The 18,338-nt window shown below is 37.0% G+C and overlaps 1 protein-coding gene across 1 annotated transcript in view; it reads right to left on the bottom strand.

Moving 5' to 3' along the window:
- The window catches only part of TMCO1 (transmembrane and coiled-coil domains 1), a 17,032-nt gene extending 4,702 nt beyond the window's left edge, over positions 1-12,330 (bottom strand). Inside the window, exons 1-6 of the mRNA XM_004688413.2 lie at positions 12,106-12,330; positions 11,648-11,725; positions 10,314-10,373; positions 7,716-7,762; positions 6,110-6,177; positions 3,178-3,322 (exon numbers count right to left, since the gene is read on the bottom strand). Coding sequence (XP_004688470.1) covers positions 3,178-3,322; positions 6,110-6,177; positions 7,716-7,762; positions 10,314-10,373; positions 11,648-11,725; positions 12,106-12,175 — 468 coding nt within the window. The 5' untranslated portion in view covers positions 12,176-12,330. The remainder of the gene's footprint in view (positions 1-3,177; positions 3,323-6,109; positions 6,178-7,715; positions 7,763-10,313; positions 10,374-11,647; positions 11,726-12,105) is intronic.
- Between the last annotated feature and the right edge of the window lie 6,008 nt (positions 12,331-18,338).

Below are 18,338 nucleotides of genomic sequence, written 5' to 3'. Positions count from 1 at the left end.
AAAAAAAAAAAAAAAGACAAAAGTGTGAGAAAAAATAAAATTTACTTATTCTTATTATTGTCCTGATAATATATATCAACTGAAGAAAATGTCAAATCCTCAGTGATACTTTTCAGATTATAGTCATACATAAAATTACATAATAAAATATGGGTGACAAAAGGTAAAAATAGATAAAAAATTGTTCCTCAGAACTACTTTTTGCTTTCAAGAAGGGGAATTCTGTTCATGGTTTTTACCATCATATAAATGTGAAAGTATGGTCAGTCTTTTTTAGCTATCTACCAGGTAAATTTAAGTGGATTTTGACTGAGATTTAGCATACTATATATAGAGACAATCACTAATTTACTCAATCTACTACTGATTCATAAGAAGGAAAAAAAAGGTAAGAAAACTTCCTTTTATTATTGAATTCTGTCACTATCCCAGACTAACAGACTAACTTAACACCTCCAATGGGAGCTACCATTTCCGTTGCAACAAATTCACAAAAAGGAAATAGTTGTGATGTGAAGGTCAAGAAAACTCATCATTAATCACTAAACATTGAGGAAATAAACAAAGGGAAACGGATAAAATAAGAAAAGCTGATTAGATTTATTTTCAATTACTATGACCTGCCACCGTATTTCAATCTGTGAAATGAAACTCTGCCTTATCTTAGGCTGGGAAATAAACATTACTTTTAAAAATACCCCAAAGGATGTATAGCAGCAGGTGTGCAGCAGCAGCTAAGGGTTAGCTGTTTTTCAAAAAAGTGTCATCTTAAGAAAAGCTGCCAACACTCTATCTGATTACCCCAAAATAATGACTTAGTACACTAAACCCCTTTTCCTCTTTGTGAAAAATAAGACCAGAGAGGTTATGTGACTTTCTCAAGGACACAGTGGCAATAAAATTCAAACCTAGGTATTTTGCCTCCGAATAATCTATTTTCTCACTGTTGTAAAGCATCCTCCTCCTCTCTCCACTGTTTTTAAGTTTCTGAACTAGGAACTTGTCTTAAAATTTATTACGGATCAGTATGGTATTATTTCTGCTTTTCTGTGAAAGCAAATAATCCAAAAGATAAATCATAACTAATTTTCATACAATGGGACAAAATACATAATAGATGAAACAGGACTCATTAATATTTATAAGAGTCTGTAAAATTACTTATGCTACAAGGTGCACCTGAAATCAAATGACCTATTTTGTTGCCTAAGAAAGAATGGCCTCAATGTGGGAAATCAAGTTTCTGATTTGAGTTTCTCAAAGTCTCATTTTATGATTACTCATTTCATAGGCATACTCATTCTCAACTATTACGTAAATTAAGATCCTAAAAACCTGGGTCTCCGTGGTGGTTCAAGGGGCTATTTCTCAGCACTATGAAGCTATCTGCAGCCACTGCAGCAGGAGTTTGATCCTGGCTAAGAAGCTGACCCACATGGCACAGCAGACCTCTCCTGTCTGGCCTGCAACCACCCTCAGCAGTGTATTTCCATCAATCTGCCTGATCTGTTCCCCACCTTGTCTGTAGTGAATCCTCTCATCCACCCCCCCACTCCACCCTTCTGGCCTGTGTCCCAATTCTTGTGTGCATAAATAAATAAATCTTAAAAAAAAAAAAATAAAGTAGCATGCACACACTACAGTATTTTACTAACATTGTGACCCAAGCTACAATGTAAATATTTCCAAAATAACCATGTTTAAGAGTAGTGCTCCACAGAGGTCTTAAGCCTCCACTAAACCAACAAGGAGCTGTGTTGTCATTGTCTTGGCTTTCACTTTTAGATAAGTTGAAGCCAACTTTATTACAGAGACATTTTCAAAGGTGTAATATACAGCTCAGTTACACAAGAAAACAACTTCCTGGCAGACATACCCACTTAGCTGTTCCCCAAACACCTCAAACCAACCTTCTCTCCTTTCCTCTATCACATCTTAGTGAAACTCCACTCAGCTGGTCACCAAAGTAGAAAAGGAGTCACCTGAGTCTCTCCTTTTCCCCTCACATTGTCAGTCCCTAAGTTCTGCTGGCTTACCGCTATGCTCTCTCTCCACGTTGCCCCCTCCTCTTATCCCTCACATCACTCTAATACACATTTTTAGCTAACTATTATAATTGTCTTTTGGTATTTCTGCATCTCATCATGACCCCTCTGACTTCTATTCTTCAGGATGTAGTGTCAGAAAGTGATTCCAGGGAGTCTTAACTATACATGTGAAAGGAGGAGAGGGGAGCATGCAGACACAGGAAAAGCACAACAAAAAGTAAATCTGGGTGAGTAAAACATGGGAACTTCCAGGCAAGTCAGAGTGGCTGGAGGTTTGAATTTTTGGAGGTGAGATAGAAAAGGTGAGGAGAACGTAGTAAAAAGATTCTGAAGTTATTTGTGACCTTCAAACTAAAATTCTACTTCCTATTGATTTGTACACCCAAAGAAGAATTCCGAAGACAACAGACAAGTGAGAAAATGTCACTTGTCATGACTAGCCAGCCTCTCCACAAGGCCTGCTGGCTGAAGTGTTATCAAAAAACTGCAGTACCTTGAAATTAAGGAGTTCTTGAGTGAGAAACTTTAATTAACCCCCTACCTCCGCACCTTTTTAGGTCCCATTTCAAAAGCCACTTCATTCTCTAAACCTTCTGCAGGACTTTTCCTCTACTAATTGAATATTAAGTCTCTTTGACGTTCTTATCACCCTCTATATGTCTTTCTTAGCTTAGTTCTTGCCCCGTTCACTGAATGTCTGATCACTTTGTTAGTAAAATGTAAACTCTGTAAACCAAACTTTAGCTCAATAATGACTAACTTAAAATCACCATTTATTACACTTGTCTGTGTTCCTAAAGTACCGAAAGTCGCTGGAATATGGTAAGGAAAGATGATGCCAAGAACACAGAAACTACTCTTTACTCCTGTACCTTCAGAGAGTTGCACCTAAGATTGGGATTTGGGAACCATGTCTGACTTCATGGCTATATCCCAAACCTAGGATTATAACCTAGAGCAATACATTTTAAAACAGCTTTCTTACTGTAAAGCAGGGACTCTAAAACATGCAAATGAAAGACCTCAGCAGCAAGAGGTAGACACTTGTAGTACTCAGAATTAAAAGCTAAGGTAGGGTAGGAGAGCAAGGATCTACAAACACGTTTAAATAGGGAATGTGGTCACTCACCTGTCGAATAGACATGGTACAGAGAATATACAGGAAGATGAAGGAACAGTCTGTGGTGTCATCCCCTAGGAGATTTCGATGTGACAGTCCTTGGATATAGGAAAGGGGGGTGAAAGGGAGCTTTGCCACCACTCTACCATCAAATCTAAAAAGGAAAAAACAAAGAATTGTTATTTTTGGAAGACGGACAAGCTGCTTATTCCAGAGAAGAATCTGAGACAGAAATAGAGTGCCTTAATCTCTACAAAACAAAAAAAGGGTGACTTGAACAACAAGGGTGTAAGGAAGGGGACTATATTTTTCCGATCAGCCTTTTTCTAAACCAGCCATTTTTATTTTTTTCAGAAGGACCCCTTAACACTGCAAAACTATTAGGTCCCTAAAGCATTTTTGTTTATATCTATAAATATTTACTACTGTTTTATAAATTCAAATTGAGAAATGTTAAAATATGTATTAAGTCATTAAAAGGTAGCAATTGTATGTCAATAGAAATATTTTTATGTAAGATCTAAAATGAAAAAGATTCAGTAAGAAAAAAGACTTTTTGGCAAATAACATTTAAATAGAAAACTAATTCTCATAGCTACTTAGTATTCAGGTTGTGACAATATTGTATATCATGAAGTCTCTAAAGTGTATTCACAAGAGAATAAGAGTAAAAAAGTAAAATAACATCTGAGAAATGTTACAAGAATAATTTGGACCTCCAGGGCTTCCTAAGAGTCTCACAGACCTCCAACGATCCTTACACTATACTTTGGAGAACCATTGTGCTAAATCATGACACTAACAGACTTAAGAATCCTTTTTCCAAAGGCTGAAAGATTCTCAAAACACACTCTTAACAGGAGAAACATTTCTGAAGAGAAATTCATGGAATGTCTAGTGGTAAATGAAAAAAAAAAAAAAAACTCAATTATAAACATAATATTCTGAGAATTTTAAACATATTTTTAGTATTTAAAAATAATTCCTTTTACATTTCTAAGATAGACAAGGAAATGTTTCTAAAAGAAAAAACTAGAAGAAATTATGATCAGTATTTATGCTGATATACCAAAATATGCTTCAAGGCATAAGTTATATAATCAGATAATAATGAAAACTATAAAAATTAAAGTAATTACGGATAGTAACAGAAAGATATGATAGTTTTAGCTAAATTATCCAAACAGAACTTAATTCTAGTTAAAATGACTAGAAAATTTCCTCTTAGAAAATACTTATTTAGTGTGTTTCTATGAAGGGAGAGGGAGCATTACCATCTATTCTTAGGGGGAAAAAGTATACCTAAGTATTCAGGTCAACTACTATAGTTCTATTTTTTTATTTGTATATTATATACTATACATATATATTATATATTGTAAGTTTAAAGAGTTTCTTATATAAGTATACTCCAAACAACACAGAATGAATTTGCCATATATATATAAAACTATTCGCTTTCTTCTTCCAACTGCCTTCCTAGTACATATATGAACACATAGGGAGAGGGAGCAATCATGAAGTGACTTCACCAGTGTATGACAAAAATATTTAAAGATGGGATTGAAGGGATCGCTTTCATCGCTAATCCCACAAAAGCAAAAACAAAAATTCTAATTTTTCTAAGAGATACCCTCAGTCAGGCACAAAAAGTATTTAATATAGTTGTCCTAGTATTTCGGGTTACCGGCCATATATAGTATGCTCTTCTGGGAATGCAAATCTGATTGTTCTTCTGTGGAGTTAAACCATGAAAAGACAGGGTAGAACAGATCTAAAAAGTTTATTCCCCTATTGCTAACATACACATTGAACAAATTAATCTTTACTTTCAACTAAAACTATAACCAAAAAGAAAATAAACTTTAAAAATAAACAAATTAACTATAAAGTTTCACATTTCTAAAAATCAACATATAAAATCAACTGGTTTCTATACACTAACAATGAACTCTCTGAAAATCCTCTAGCCCCTTGGCCACTGCTCATCTTTATAGCCATCTCCATTTCTTTTGAGCACTGAATACTATTCTACTGTCTGGATATTACACATTTATTTGTCCACTTATGCATTTACCCACTAAAGGCTATCTCAGTTACATCCAGATTTTGGCAATTATGAATATCTATACATATCTAAGTGCAGGATTTTGTGTGAATTTAAGTTTTCAACTCAAGGGTCACTTTCACTTTTTTATTCTAATTATTCTATATTGCTGGGATTGTTTTTGAAGTCTTTGTGCATTACTAATATAGGCAAATTATTTTTATTTTTATTTATTTATTTTTTAAGATTTATTTATTTATGCATACAGAACTGGGTACAGACCAGAGTTGCAGGGGCGGTGAGAGGATTCACAGGAGACAGAGTGGGGAGCAGAACAGGTCGACTGACGAAGTACACTGCTGAGGGGAGCAGTGGGCGGGTCAGGAGAGGTCTGCCGTGCCATGTGGGTCACCTCCGGGGCAGGGATCGAACTCATGCTAAAGTGGCTTTAGCTTCTTAGTGCTGTGTTTTAACCTGCTGCACCACCAGGGAGGGTCGGAAAATTATTTTTAAAAGCCAGTATGTGATCCTGATGCATATCCCTGGCTAAAATCTACTGTATAAGCTTTGGGAATGCTACAAATATGATAAACGAGTTATTTCAAGTCATCCAGGAAAAACTATTTTTTCCCTATATGGTATTGATTGCTTGGAGAACCTGGTAAGTTGGAAACTAAACATCAAAATATATTATAGATGAACCAAGATATCAATGTAGAAAACAGAAGTGTCTATAATCTTGTATGAGGAATATTGCATATTGTTTGAATCTGGATAATATTATTCTTGCAACTTTTCTGTAAATTTGAAATATTAAAATATTACCAAAAATTAACTGCTCTCTTATAACACACACAGAGCAAAAGCTAGGTAGTCATGTAAAAAGATACTCACATAGAATTGAACATTCCCATTAAAGCAGTAAAACAGAAGCCAATGGCAAACATGGATTTCATTCGAACCTGTAAGGAGACCAGAGAACTGTCAGCTCACACTAATGAAAATCAACACTAAAGCACACACACGTTTGGTTTTAAGTCATTTTTTAAATGCATGCCTCAGAAAAAAGTTATTCTTTGATTAATCCATCCACCTCTTCTCCTTGACATCTTTTAATAAGTAGTTTGGGCTGGCCATGTGACTAGATTTTAGCTAATGAATTATAAGTACTGACAGGAACTTTTGAAAGGGAGAAACACATCCTTTAGACCTTCTGCCAACTATTCTTGCCTAGAATGAAGAAAGTAATGCCTGAGCTAAGCAGTCATCAAACAAACAACCTCAAACTAGAAAACGCAGATCCTGAGAGTTTGATGACATTGAACACCTGTATCATCCTGGACTGCCAAACTCTGGACTTCTTGAGCAAGGAAAAGAAAAATCCTTTATCTTTTTAAACTATTGTCAGTTATTCTAGTTCATGCAGCAAACTTCCTTTATACTTTTATAATTACATGCTTATAAAAGTATAAATAAGCAAAAGACTAGTTATTGGGCAATTTTTATCTCTTCTTTTTATAGTTTCCAAATTTACTACTGTGAACATGGATTAATGTATCACAGAAAATACAAGCTGTTTTCAAAAAATGTATTTGTAAATATAATCTTTATTATTAAGAATTTCAAGAAACATAAGATAAAGAAATATGACAAAGCTCTCTTGGTAAGCACAGGACTACTTTTGCAGAGCTCAGATGTCCTGTATTAAAAATACAGAAATTAAGTAGAAAAATGAGTCAAGCCTTTTCATTAGCCTAGCTACACTTCAGGAAAATATGCTTGAACAAACTCCTCTTTATAAATAAGAAATGAGTAATAACATCACTTTTCTTTCCACTTTATAGTATGCCTGACACTAGAACAAAAGGCAACAATAGAGTCTACCTATAGTGCCCCTCCAGGTCACTATAAAATCAAAGATTTAGCATTAACATAGGAAGAAAAAGAAAATAAACAATTACATTCAAATGTAGGGGTACACATGTGATGTCTGTGAAAGAGACAAGCTGTGCTCACCAAGACAGCCTCACAAAGCTATTTATGAAGCACCATGTCTGGCCACAAAGATGGCAAGAAGTCCCTGAAGCAGCCCAAGAAGCAGTCAAGAGGATGAACAAACAGAAACAGGAAGGGCAAGGGGCAGGGAGGGCGAGGAGGGAAGAAGGACCCCTGGCCACAGGGGGAACTGAGGAATCTAACAAAAACTAAGCTGTTGCTTGTGCCTGAGACAATGGTGTCCTCATTCCATTTCTATTTAACACTTGGATTACCACCAATAGCTAGAATAAAGTGTCTTGAAGCCTGTTGCATGTTTAAGAATAAACTCTTATTAAAAAATAAAATCAGAGCCCTCCTGGGTGGCGCAATGGATTAGGACACAGCACTGCAAGCTAGCTGCACCTGCTTCAGTGTGAGTTTGATCTCCGGCCCTGGAGAAGATCCACAGGGTCTTTGGCTAAAAAACTGTGATTAACCGTGAATTCATACTTAGGACTCTTACCATTGACAAATCTCTGTTGTTGTTCTTCAGCTTCTCTTCTTGCCTCTCTGAAAAGAATTAATGAAATGGTTAATTACACACAGTGCAGAGCACAAAACACATGCTAAACTATCACTGATTGTAACTATCTGCTTTAATATCATTTAAAAAGATAAGCAGAGGCCCTCCCTGGTGGCGCAGCGGGTTTTAAGCACAGCACTAAGAAGCTAAAGCCACTTCAGCATGAGTTCAATCCCTGCCCGGAGGTGACCCACATGGCACAGCAGACCTCTCTTGTCCCTCCCGCTGCTCCCCTCAGCAGTGTACTTGTCGATCTGCCTGTTTTGCTCCCCACTCTGTCTCTGGTGAATCCTCTTACCACCCCTGCACCTTTGGCCTGTACCCAGTTCCGTATGCATAAATAAATAAATCCTCAAAAAAATTTAAAAAATGAGCAGAATACCTGAAATATGGTATACTTTATACCAACAGAAAATTAAAAATGCAGTAGAGCATGAAACTATTTCCAGTTAAATAAATAAACATATGTAAAGTTTCATTTTTAAAAGTCACCTTAGGTGTTAAAGTGTTTTAACTTGGTACATTAAGATATACAGCTATTAAACTATTATAAAAAAAAGATATACACCTATTATATCAACAATAATTACCAAATCAGTTCATAAGTGTAAAATATTTAGACTTCAAATATTAATTAACCATCTAGCATATTTAACTCTTCTATTTCATTAAGAAAATATTTAAGTTTTACAAGCCAATTAGTATGATTTTGAAATTCAGGTTACTTCATATTGCAGTCAAGTTATTCTAATAATAAGCCATCAAGTCACTTAGGTAGGAAATAAGACATTTCAAGAAATGTATCATATTCATGGAACCCAAACTGTTAGAGAGTTATTAACTGGACATTAATATCCAGTTGAACTACATTCCATCAACATACTGGACATCACTGCTGTACTTACAAAGAAGACCAAACCGTGGGGCAGTGATGCCAGAGATCACAAAGTTTTTTATGGCCAAGCCAGAACAAGTCCAAGCTCCCTGACTCTCAGACCAATGGTCTCTGTATACACTACGCAGTCACCTTCTTTGATCACATATTTTTATAACTGGATTTAATTTATTCAACAAACATTTATGACTGCCTACCAGGTGCCAGGTACTTTTCTGAGCACTAGAGTTAAACAAATGAACATCACACACACAAAAATTCTCTCGCAGCCAGATTATAAATTGAAAATATGAAACACTCTTAAACAAAAAATGGGCCTTTGGAATATTTTAAACTGGTGTAAAGACTGGTAAATTCAGGCAGGTAAAGAAAAGTAACAAGAACAGGCTTTCACACTGGACTAAAGTCCCCAAACCATTCATGAGGCAATGAAGGTATGATCCCTTAACTGTGGCAGTTTGTACTCCTTGGGAGCCAAAGGACACATGCAGGAGAGAGTAGGGATGTTGAAAACATATAGTAGGAAATGAATAAGAAGGAACAGAGATAAGATCTATTTTGGAGACTGGAATTCCTTTTCCATCTGAGCAAGTCTCTTACAACGTAACAAAAATATTTTTTTTAATTGTGGAGGCTGAAAACTGTGGTCAGAGCTGAATGTCAGAAACCTTGGTGGATCCTTGACATCTTACTACTCTCTCAACCAATACCAAGTCCCAGTAATAAATCCCTTTTAGGTATTTATTCCTTTTAGATATTTATGAATCCAATCCCTTTCCTTCTTACAACCTCCTTCTAAGTTAGAATTTCTAACACCCCTTACCTGTATTATTTTAAAATGCTAACCAATCTCACTATCTCCAGATGTGTTTACTCAAACTTACCTTCCACAAAGCTGCCTGTCAGATTTACTTTATAGGCAAAATTAGGATACCTCCCAGCTTAAAATTCCTGCCATGGCTTTTAAATTTTAAAAATGCCCTCCCATAGAATTTTCACCTGGGATATAACAGCAGTGATGTAGTTACTGAGGTAAAACTTCTAAACCAAAGACAATTTCACATTTTTTTCCTTATTTCGGAATCAAAACGCATAAAGTATAAATACAAATCATATTTAATAATTCACAAATTCTCTTTTTGGAATAGAATCACATTCTGTAATTCAACTCTAGATTACACTGAAAAAACAAAAATTTCATAATTTTCAAACTAGATAATGACTCATCAAAAAATTTCCTACCCCTCCATGGATTACCATTACAAGTCAACCCTCAGTGGGGAAGTGATGGCAACAATGTGCACAAATTAATGCAAACTTAATTGGAAAGAATCATCTCAGATATGAAAAATAGAAGGCTTTACAAACTAAAACAATCTTCAGTCAAGTTGAACAGCCATGATATTCAACATTTTACTAAAACTAAAATTTCAAAGCTAAGAGCAATAAGGAACACCTGTTTAAACTTGTCCTAAAATTGGCTGAGAGAATCAAGAAAGATAAAGCATGCAGGTGCTTTGTAAACCATAAAATTTACAAACACAAATTATCACTATGAGCAATTTTATTATCTCATCATCATTTAAGAATTTTTTTCTAAGAAAATCTAAATTTTATTTAGATATACCAACAACTCATCTTACCTATTTTCTTTTTTTGTTGTCGACCTGCAGACTCTGTTATCGTTTCCTTCTTCTTTTCCACTGAAAACAACATAGTGACAGTCAAAGTTATGCACTGTGCTAAAGAAACAAAGAATGCTTGTCACAAGTGAGCCAATAAGAGACTACAAGAAAATTATAAAACTGACTGATTATAATCTATTGAGCCAACTGATTTTTTTTTTAATCCTTGTTTATTTTTCACAATATAGGATTCCTCCTCTCAGGTGTGGTCACCATATTTTTACCACCACCAAAGCACTCATAGTCCTCCACCACAGTCCACTGTGCTCTCCTTCCCCTGTTTCTAGCATCTTTCTCCGTACCTGCTGACAGTAAAAAGTAGACACGATATTCTAAGAAAAACAACACTATTGTAAGCACCTTTAATCAAATACCCATAAAAGAGTATATGAAAATACAATTACAAAACTGAGACGATTTCCTTATCAGCTCAGAGTGATTCCTTAGGTAAACTCTAAGTACAATTTTCAATTCTGCTCTCAAGCAACTATGGTTGCCTATGTTCCACTCTTACTTTCACTATAGAAGACAGGAATTCATTCATTCTGTTACCTAAGTAATAGGTACAGTTGTAGGCGGATAAATGAAAATAATACATGCTTCCTGAGTTTTGATAAACTGTCTAGGGTACCTAAGACCATAACAATATAGTACCAACATCATCTCTCCTCATAGTTACCTTAAAAGCAAGAATATTAAAGAATTGTATTAAAACTTACAATTATGGGGACTCCCTGGTGACCTAAGGTCTAAGTCTCAGTGCTATCACTACTAAGACCTGAGTTCCGTCACCAGCCAGGGAGCTGACCCACCTGAGGCAAACCCACCACTCCAGTCTTGCCTACAGCTCTCCTTAGCATGTTAGTAAAATTGCCTGTTCTGCTCCCCACACCTCTGGCTACACTCCAGTTCTTCTACAGAAAAAAATAAATAAAAATAAATTAAGAAAGCTTCTGCACATTTGCTATTTCCTTCCCAATCTCAATTTCTACCCAAACTCCAACTACAAGGACTACAAGGCCATCTGCATCACAAAGGCTTCCTAGATCTCTCCTAACAGAAGGGGATCTCTTTAGAACCATCACAGTACATAACACCTACCTCTCAGGGTGCTGACTCTGTTTAGTTTGTGTTATACAATTTACTTAAGTCATATTTCTACATAAACATTTGGTTGGAGTCACCTTTGTATTCCTATAAAGTTTTTGTTTTCAGTTGCTGCTCCTACTGTGAGTGTACATTCAGTAAACATGAAATGTTGAAGCTCTTCAGAAAGGTGCTAGCATACTCACATTTTTTACTCTGTTTTTCCACTTCTGCCTTCAGTCTCTTGTATTTGTCTGTCCTGTAAACTAGGACCCAGGTGATACCTGAAATATTAAGAGTGACATAATAAAAAAAAGTTTGGAACAGTCATAACCACTGTTAGTGGTTACTGTTACTTTAGGAAGACTTTCAACTTTCTGCTTTGTATTTGCCAGTAGTTAACTTTTTTCAAATGTTGAGACAAATTGATGCTTCAACCTAAACGACCGTGATAGAAGGTGGCTTCACAAATACACAAATGAAATGCACCTTCCACCAAAGACACTTTAGAAGGGGACTCCCCACAACTCCTGCAGCTCCAGTTCCCAACAATGCCCAGAATGGAATAGATGACACACTGCCCCCTCCCCATAAGCAAGGCTCGCGATCTCCCCCTGGATAACTCGACGGGCCGCTGGCCTAGGAGACTTCCCCTTGCTCTCACCCTCAGCAAGAAGAGCCGTGCACACAGAAATAAAAACGATGAGCAGTGTGTCCGCGAACATGGTACTCATATCTCACTCTTGTCTCCGCACTCCCACCGCCACGGGGGAAGCGCTGCAGGGCCAGGAAAAAAGGAACGGACGCAACTGCCCCAGGCTCCACCAAACCAGTACCACTACCACCAGTTCCACTAAACTGTTCTGACAGTCGGCAAGAACACTTCCGCTTCCGGGGCGTAGCTCCAATTAGGGCTGCTTCCTATCACAGAGCGGAAACCCCGTTTGCGAGCGGGGATTGAAAAGCTGGTGCTTTGTCCAGCTCTCGCGAGAGTTGGTGCAGGAACGCCTGACGCACTGTACGGCAGCGGAGCCTAACCCGGAAGCAATTCCCCGGCAAAGGTGCTGGACACTCGTGCTGTTCGGCCAGGTTGTTGTGGTCATCTGCTTTTCTACCTAAGCAAAGACAGATTCTGAAGCCGAGCGGATAGTTTAGCCTATTTGCGTGAAGCAGAAAGAATAACTTCTCCATACATATGCAGGACCCCGGCGTTTAGGCTCCCGGCCACGCATTTGAAACTGGGTACGAAAAAATCAATAAGTTGCGTCTATTGGCTTCATGGAAATCACGACCTAGCGAAGGAGAGAAACATGAATATATGGTGTAACTAGGATTTTCATAGATGTATGACCAGATTCTGCGGGGACCCTACTGAGCGTGTGGTCAGAGAGAGCTAGTGAAAAGAATTGAACCGAGAATTTAAAGAGTTTTGCTTCGGAGGAAGCATAGAACATTGTCGGCATAAACACGGATGCTTCAGTGTACCCTGAGTAATAGTAGCCGGTGTTTAGGGAACGGATCTTTAACCCAAATGCCTACAGTAATGAGGCATAAATTATGCAGGCGGAGTATAAAGTGTTGAGAGCCACAGTGATGAATTAGGGAACGCTGACTTGATCTGAAAGGGGCATTGAGACATTCAGCCCATTTTTCCTGAGACAATAAGCATCTCGTTACTGTTATCTTCTCATTTTCCAGGAAAATCCAGAAATACTCGTTTTACGTGCAAGTTCAGTTTATAAATGCTGGCAATTCATTAAAAATTTTAAACGAAAAAAAAATTTAAACGCTGTTTTAGATCAAAGAAACTGTCTTAACAACCTGTTTTAGCCTGTGTAGAGGTTTTTTGGCTTTTTCAGGCTAAGGATGTATGTATGGATGTCTATGAAAATCTGGAAGCTGGTGGAAATGTCTCCCCATGTACGTACTTGGCTCTTTTCCTTATGCCCCAGTGCACTTTATTTATCTATAACACAACTTTTGGTATTTTTTACTTATACACATATTTCTTGTCTCCTGTATAGACTTAGCAGCAGAGACCCTGGTATCTCCTTTTAACTTAGGCACTGTAGGGTCAGAAGGGTGATTAAGATACTGTCATGTATAAATTTCAGCGTTCTCCATGGAAACTAGGAATAGTATCATAATTCGTGAAAGTTTTACGTTAGATAAGGTGTAGTAGCTTTGTAAAATGTTTATGAGAGTACAGATGAAGACAAGATTGGTTTTTCTTGGAGGCGTTGAAAAGGCTTTATATTTTGGGTTAGGCCATGATTTTGAGTCTTTTGTCGATATGTAAAATAGTACTTGTAGTCCACGTTTCTTTCCATGTTTCTTTTTCAGGCCTAGTTTCTAACTGCCAATGGATATGATATATCCATTTGGATATCCAAAATCAAACCTTGGCAGTTATTTTCTTCAAACTTGCATTTTCTTTTCTAACTTTATTCCCTTAAGGAATTCTAGAACTATGGGAACTATCCTTTAAATAACTATCTTTTTTTTCTACACATCTAATCACCAAGTTTAATAAGACATCCTTCTTTTATGTCTTTCTTTCACAGCTATATCCCCTCCACTGCACTTTTGTTCTAGGTCACTGTTGTTTTCTTTTGTATGACAACCTTTTCCTGGTTGGGCTCCACTTTCAAAACCAATTTTGTCCTGCCTAGCCGGCCATTCTTTTCATGTAATCAAATGACCTTTCTCAAATACAAAGATTATTGTATATGGAGAGCTTAGAAGAGGTATTGAGGGCAGCTTCCTAGTTTTTTTTATATACCTGAATATATAACATTAGAGAAAACAGAATAAGAATCAGTTCTTCAGATGTTTTTCCCTCACTGCACTAACAGGATTACATAAATACCTTCAGAAAACCTAAGCAGGAGAAAATTATGAAGCCCTTCCCCAAAACAGTTACAATAAAACTTATCAATGTGAAATAGAAGTTTTTTCAATATCTTATTTTTTTTTTCAAATAATTTTCTCTCTGTGTATGTGTGTATGTATATACATCAAGTACATGTTTAATCTGTGTTTTGGGTAACAGCACTGTCTTTGAGGACAGAGACTGTCTCTAGTTCATTGTTTTATTCTCAGCTTTTAGAACATGACCTGTCAAGGAAGCTGCTCAGTATACTTTTATTAATTAGTAAAACTGTTGAGAGAGAAGAAAATAGGTTAAATATATATAGCAAAAAAAATTGGGAGTTTTAGCTTAATCCTGAAAAAGTGAAATTTAATTAGAGATGGGAAAAGCAGTGGTCAGTAGAATTTTTGGAAAATGAGAAAGAGATAGGCAATTAGAGCTGTGTGTAGTTGCAATAAACACTGTCAAAAAGACTGCTGTACAAATAGAATCGATTAAGAGGTAAATGAATTATCAGTAAGAGGGTCATTGTTGAATTTCAGAATATCTATAAATCCGATACTGTAGATAAAACTTCATATATGCTTTTTTATTTCTGAATTGAGCAGTTTTCATCCAATTCTCAAAGGAGTTTATAATGTTGACTTAGGAAATTTTTATATTGCATATTTGAGGCTGATAATCAGGCTTTAGGTTGGTACTGAAGCCACTTAGTTCTCAAATTTCTCTACTACCATACTCTTTAGGAGTAAAAGTGAAGTAAGAAATCTTAGGAAGATAAAACTGAAGCTTAGGAGTTTATATTTGTCCTAACATTATAATTGAATTTTGCATTAGGGTTTGGTATTAATGCTGCCTTATCAAAAGATACTCAGCCTCATTGGTAATTCAGACTAATCACAGAACCACTTCATTCATTTGGCAAAAACTTGGCAGTCAAATTGGAAAGGAACAGTTAATTAACTTAATCTGTTTACAGATGACATTTTACATAGGAAATCTGAAACTTTCCACACACAGAATAACTAGTAGATCTTGTAAAGAAACTCGCCAATTGTAGAATATAAAATCAACACACAGAAATCAGTTGTTTCTGTAACAGTGAATAACCTGAAATGTAAATTAAAATAACAGTAATACTTACAGTAGTGCCAAAATAAAATACAAAGAAATAAATTTAATTAAGGAGGGGAAAGATTTGTACACTAAAAACTACAAAGCATTATAGCAAGAAATTAGGTAAGACTCAAGTATGGCTCCCTAATGGCACATCGGTTAAAGTCACAGCGCTGTCAAGCTACTGTGGCCACTGCAGCATGGGTTTGATTCCAGAGAGTTGACCCACCCGACACAGCAGACCTCTCCTGTCTCACCAGATGCTCCCCTCAGGAGTGTATTTCAGTACCTGTCTGTTCTGCTCTCTACTCTGTCTGGTGAATCCTCTCACCTCCCACACCTCTAGCCTGCACCCCAGTTCTTATGTGCATAAATAAATCCTAAAAAAAAAAAAGACATAAGTAAATGAAGACATTCTATGTTCGTGGAATGAAAGACTTAATATTGTCAAGATGCTAATATTTCTCTAGACCATCTACATGATCAACAAAATCCTTGTCAAAATCACAGCATTTTTTGCAGATACAGAAAAATCCATCCTAAAACTTACATGGAACCTCAGAGGACCTCAGTAGCCAAAAGGAAGAACAAAGCTGGAGGCCTCATACTTCCTGATTTCAAAAGGACAGTAACTTAGTGTGATACTGTCATAAAGTCAAACAATGGGATAAAAGAGCCCTCATGTATTTTCTGATGTTTTTAAACAGGACTATCAAGTTCATTCAGTGGGGAAAGGACAGTCTTTTCAATAAATAGTATTGAGGCAGCTGGATATAAACAGGGAAGAGAGTGAAATTGGACCCTTATACCATAAACAAAGTTAAGTGATGAAAGACTTAAACTTTACAGTTAAAACTAAAAACCTTAGAAGAAAATGGGGAAAACATCATGACATTAGATTTGGCAATGATTTATTGGCTATGACACCAAAAACAGGCAAAAAAAAAAAGAAATAATAAATTGGACCTCATCAAAATAAAAAAGAAGCAGGGGCTTCACTGGTGGTGCAGGAGTTAAAATCTCAATGCTATCAATCTTATCACCAGTCACTGCTGCATGAGTTGGATTCCTGGCCCAGAAGCTACCCACATGGCATAGCAAACCTCTCCAGTTTCGCCCGCTGCTCTTCTCAGTAGTGTATTTCAGTAGATCCACCTGTTCTGCTCCTCACTCTGTCTTCAATGAATCCTCTCATCACCCCCATCTGGCTTGTACCCCAGTTCTTGCATGCATAAACAATTTTTTTTAAGATTTATTTATGCTTACAGAACTGGGGTATAGGCCAGAGGTGTGGTGGGTGAGAGGATTCACCAGAGATAAGAGTGGGGAGGAGAACAGGCAGATCTACTGAGATACACTGCTGACTGGAGCAGCGGGCTGGTCAGGAGAGGTCTGCCACACCATGTGGGTCAGCTCCCTGGCCAGGGTCAAACTCTGCTGCAGTGGCTTCAGAGCGCTTCAACGGGTGCTTTAACCCCACCCCGTATGCCACAAGGGAGAGCCCTGCATAAATACTCTTTAAAAAAAAAAAAGGCCCTGCCTGGTGGTGCAGGGGTTGATGTCTCAGAGCTATCAATCTTATCACCAGCCACTGCTATAGGAGGTAAGATTCCAGGCCAGGAAGCCACCCACAATGGCATAGCAGACCTCTCCTGTTCCTGCCTTTGCTCCCCTCAGCAGTGTATTTTACTTGATCCACCTGTTCTGCTCCTCATTTTGTCTTTGGTGAATCCTCTCACTTCCCTCCCACCAAATCTGGCCTGTACCCCAGTTCTTGCATGCATGCATAAACAAAAAAATAGCCCTCCCTCTGGTGCAGGGGTTAAAGTCTCAGTGCTATCAATCTCATCACCAGCAACTGCTGCATGAATTAGATCCCCAGTGAGGGATCTGACCCACATGGCACAGCAGATCTCTCCTGTGTTACCCACTGCTCCTCTTAGCAGTATATTTTAATGGATACGCCTGTACTGCTCCCCACTGTCTCTGGCGAATCCTCTCACCTCCTGCATCTCTGGGCTGTACCCCAGTTCTTGTATGCATAAATAAATAAATCTTTTTAAAAATTTGCATACCCTTTGACCTACCATTTTGTTTCTGTTATATAACCAAAAGAAGCTTACACACCACCACTGCATAGCTAAAGAAGTAACCAGGTGATAATTCTCTGTAATACCAGAATATGAGAACCCAAATGCCCATCTATAGGTATGAAAATAGATAATACATACTTTACCATATTCCAAATGAGTGTACTATGGATTATCTCTAGCAATATAGCACATAATGAAAACAATAGTCCTTAAGAATGTTTATTGTTGCTCTATTTACAATAGGGAAGATGTGGAATCAACCCAAATGTCCAAAAATAGATGATTGTATCAAGAGGATGTGGTATATATACATAATGGAATGTTACTCAGCAAGCAAAAAGGTAAACTCATGCCTTTTGCGGCAACATGGATGGAGCTAGAAGGGACTATGCTTAGTGAAATAAGCCAGAAAGAATAAAAATACCAGATGATTTAACTCATAGCAGGAGTGTAAAGGAATGGGAGGGGGAGAGAGAAGCAATTGTAATAAAGTAAAAGCAAAAATCAAACTATAAACGAGATAGTCTATGTGGGTAGAAAGGGGAATAGAATCAAAATGGGTGGGAAGAGCAAACAGGACTATGGTGATGGCACATGGGTGAATTGGTGGTGGGAAGTCCAGAAAAAATGCATAAAATGAAGAAATGATGTAATATACATACATATATATAATTTTTTAAAAATGACAAACAACATGAGTTGTTTGTACAGGTAATAATATATTTAGGAATATATTTACCAGTGATATGAAAAGGGAAGCAAGAGAATGATTATTTCATTTTGATAGTGTTACCTTGAATGAGAAGAGGCCTTAGC

This window comes from Condylura cristata, unplaced genomic scaffold, assembly GCF_000260355.1.
Source record: "Condylura cristata isolate star-nosed mole 26May11 unplaced genomic scaffold, ConCri1.0 scaffold00024, whole genome shotgun sequence".
NCBI classification, from domain to species: domain Eukaryota; kingdom Metazoa; phylum Chordata; class Mammalia; order Eulipotyphla; family Talpidae; genus Condylura; species Condylura cristata.
This window is presented reverse-complemented; position numbering and strand designations above follow the sequence as displayed.